At 46.6% G+C, this 2780-nt stretch overlaps 1 protein-coding gene across 1 annotated transcript in view; it reads right to left on the bottom strand.

Moving 5' to 3' along the window:
* Positions 1–409: 409 nt before the first annotated feature.
* The window catches only part of LOC109967064 (autism susceptibility gene 2 protein-like), a 12691-nt gene continuing 10320 nt past the window's right edge, over positions 410–2780 (bottom strand). Inside the window, 2 exon segments of the mRNA XM_020612405.1 lie at positions 410–1973; positions 1975–2774. Coding sequence (XP_020468061.1) covers positions 1826–1973; positions 1975–2774 — 948 coding nt within the window. The 3' untranslated portion in view covers positions 410–1825.

The following is a 2780-nucleotide window of genomic DNA, read 5'->3' as shown; positions in this document are numbered from 1 at the left end:
GCATGGCCTGGGTGCTGCAGTGCTCCACATCAATCAGAGCGGGGTGGAGAAATGCTGTGGTTATTCGGCGTAATGGGAACGTCAATAATTCTTGCATCATGAATACACAAGTGAAGGCTGTTGATGTTTAAAGCACTGTTACTGAACCAAGCACAACCCACACTTTTCCAAGCAACTGATGTGATGCATGATGTTTCTGCAGTTTTAACTGCTACCAAGGGATTTCTAGTAAGTCAGCACCGAGTGAGAACGGAGACATTTTTCATCAGCAGGTGAATGACCAGATCAGAGGTGACTATAGTAAGTAGCAAAATCTTTATCGTTACTTTAACTACACAATCAATAGCAGATAAAATGCTTCTGAAGCAGCTGTGAGTTGTAGCCAGATAGTTTATGTGTCAGAAAGAAGCACAGCCTGTTGACTCAGTTCAGTGCATGTAGGTGGAGGACTAAAAGCCCAACGACACTGTTAGTACACATTTTTTAATAACATGGCACAATTTACATAACAAGTTTAAATGAGGAGCATGCTGAAGATTCAGTCGCTTCATTTTTTTCTCATTTATGTACATGATCTAGAAAGACTTAATTTTTTCCCCTGTACATGGTAAACAGCAAAAAGTTTCATTGAACAATCTTTTTGAAATATGTATTGACTAACCACTATGGCTCCGGTGGACATTTTTATGTTGGATTAAAAAACACTGCACAACAGGATATCACAGTTTGAAGCGCACAACTAAACCTTCAGTGGACTACTAAAATAGAACTCTGTTCATTAGAAACAAACTGTCCATAGTTTAGACTTGCTTTTTTTGTCTTTTGATTTTGCAGGTACAACAACTTAACACTGTAATACACAGTTTGACCAACAGAACCTACTGTATTTCCAAAACATTTACTTTACACTCCTTCCACAGGGCCAATGTGCTGTCATGGTGTTTAATGTGCTGCCTTCTCCCCAGAACAAGACTGGAGGTAAGACGGGGGCAGGGGTGTATATGTTTTGTGCTGCTGCCTTTTTACATTAAAGGCCTTTCAAGGGCAATAGTTCATTAACTGTTCCTAGGATTGTCACCACAATTCCATCATATCTGAGAATGTAATTCTCAAAAACTACCTTTTTGTTCAATTCAAATTGCTACCCACAGATCCTGCATGGATCAGTTAAAGCTTGGAGCTGTCTGCAAGGACCCAGTGTTTGTCCAGTCTGAGTTGTGGAGGGAATGCAGCGTTTTGTCCTTTACTGGTGCACAGTCGGTAGTGGTGAGAAGGCCAGCTTTCCGAAAGGGAGCCCAGACATTTGTTGCATAGTTGAATAGATGGTCTCTGGTAGTATGTTAATTGGCTGTGTCAACCAAAAATAAAAGTGGAAATAGCAAAAAAAGCACATTCTGTATCACTGCCTTAATGCTCCTCTATTTACATTTTTCAAAGTAAAGCTTTCAAAACACTCTTTTGCATATTTGTACCATGATTTTTAATCCATAGAGAGTGAGCACAGCAACTGTACATGTTATCTACACACTGCTGTCCGTCAGTGCTAAAGGACCTATACATTCCATTTTTACTCCACGTCACTATACAAGAGAGATGCACACAAAAAGCTGGAGCAACTGAAAAGAAACTCTTAAAAATGCATTTTGTTCCATGATTATTGTCTTGTTGTAGTTTTATACAAAAACAGTTCATTGGGTGGGTATGTCTCTGCCCACAGACGTTATTCACAGCTATGATACAGTCTTGCTTTGCCCAAAGCTAAGTGCTTGGTGTGAGTTCAGGGTTAGTGAGGCACAAGGCTAAAGGGAGTCTGCTGAGGCTCAGCTCACCGCGCCTCAATGTCTTTGTGAGCTGGTCTGTCTCTGATATCTGTGGCCAGGGGAGTAGTCCGTCTTGGTGAGCCGGGCCGGGCGCCCAGTGTGGGAATGAGAGGAGGTGGGGCACTCAGAGAGGCGGTGGGTGGCGTTTTATTCAGGGAGTCCAGGGGCTATGAGGCCAGGGGCAGGGTGGGGGAGGTGTCCATCAAGGGCAGGATGGTGCATTGTAGGGTGGAGGCGCCCGTGCTCATAGTCCTCTCTGAGCATGTTGAGGCGGTCACGCTCCTCCAGCTGGGCACGCTCCTGCTCTCTCCTCTGCTCCAGAGCCAGAGGGTGGGCGTGGTCACGATTAAAGTCATGTGGCTCACGCTCCCTGTATGAGCGCTCTGCCTCATAGAGGCGTGGTGCTGCCAGCCGGTGCAGAGGGTCATTCCTTAGCAGTAAATCCCGGGCCAAAGGGTCTCGTCTGTGAATGTCCAGGCCTCTGTAGGGGTCCCTCATAGGGTCCCAGTGGAAGGCCGGGTAGGGAAACCTGTCAGCTCCTGGGATGGGGCTGATACCCATGAAAGGCGCCACCACCCGAGTTCTCTCCAGACTGCTCATGCTGTTGATGGGGTGAACACCAGCTATGCCCATGGGTACAGGCATTGTGGAGGGAGGGTGGAGGTTTGGTGTGGAGGGTGCCTGTGTTGGGTGCTCACTTGACCTCTCTGTAGCTCCGTCCTGCTCCTCCTTTCTCTCCTCCTTCACCTTCACCTCACTGTTCTTCTTCTGGTGCTCATATGGCAGCTCTACCTTCTTCTCCAGGACCTCCCGGCTCAGGCTGCTGTTGGGACGTTCTAGGCTGGTCTGCCGAACGTAGGGTGATGTGGTCCCCCTGTTGGACACTTTGTCCTCTGATACTCGGTTGTCATGGATGACAGGAGTGTCTTTGTCACTGTGCTGGTTGTCTTTGAGCTTATG

Source organism: Monopterus albus, unplaced genomic scaffold (assembly GCF_001952655.1).
Source record: "Monopterus albus unplaced genomic scaffold, M_albus_1.0 scaffold124.1, whole genome shotgun sequence".
In the NCBI taxonomy this organism is placed as follows: domain Eukaryota; kingdom Metazoa; phylum Chordata; class Actinopteri; order Synbranchiformes; family Synbranchidae; genus Monopterus; species Monopterus albus.
The sequence above is the reverse complement of the archived record's forward strand: the minus strand, read 5'-3'. Positions and strand labels throughout refer to the sequence as shown.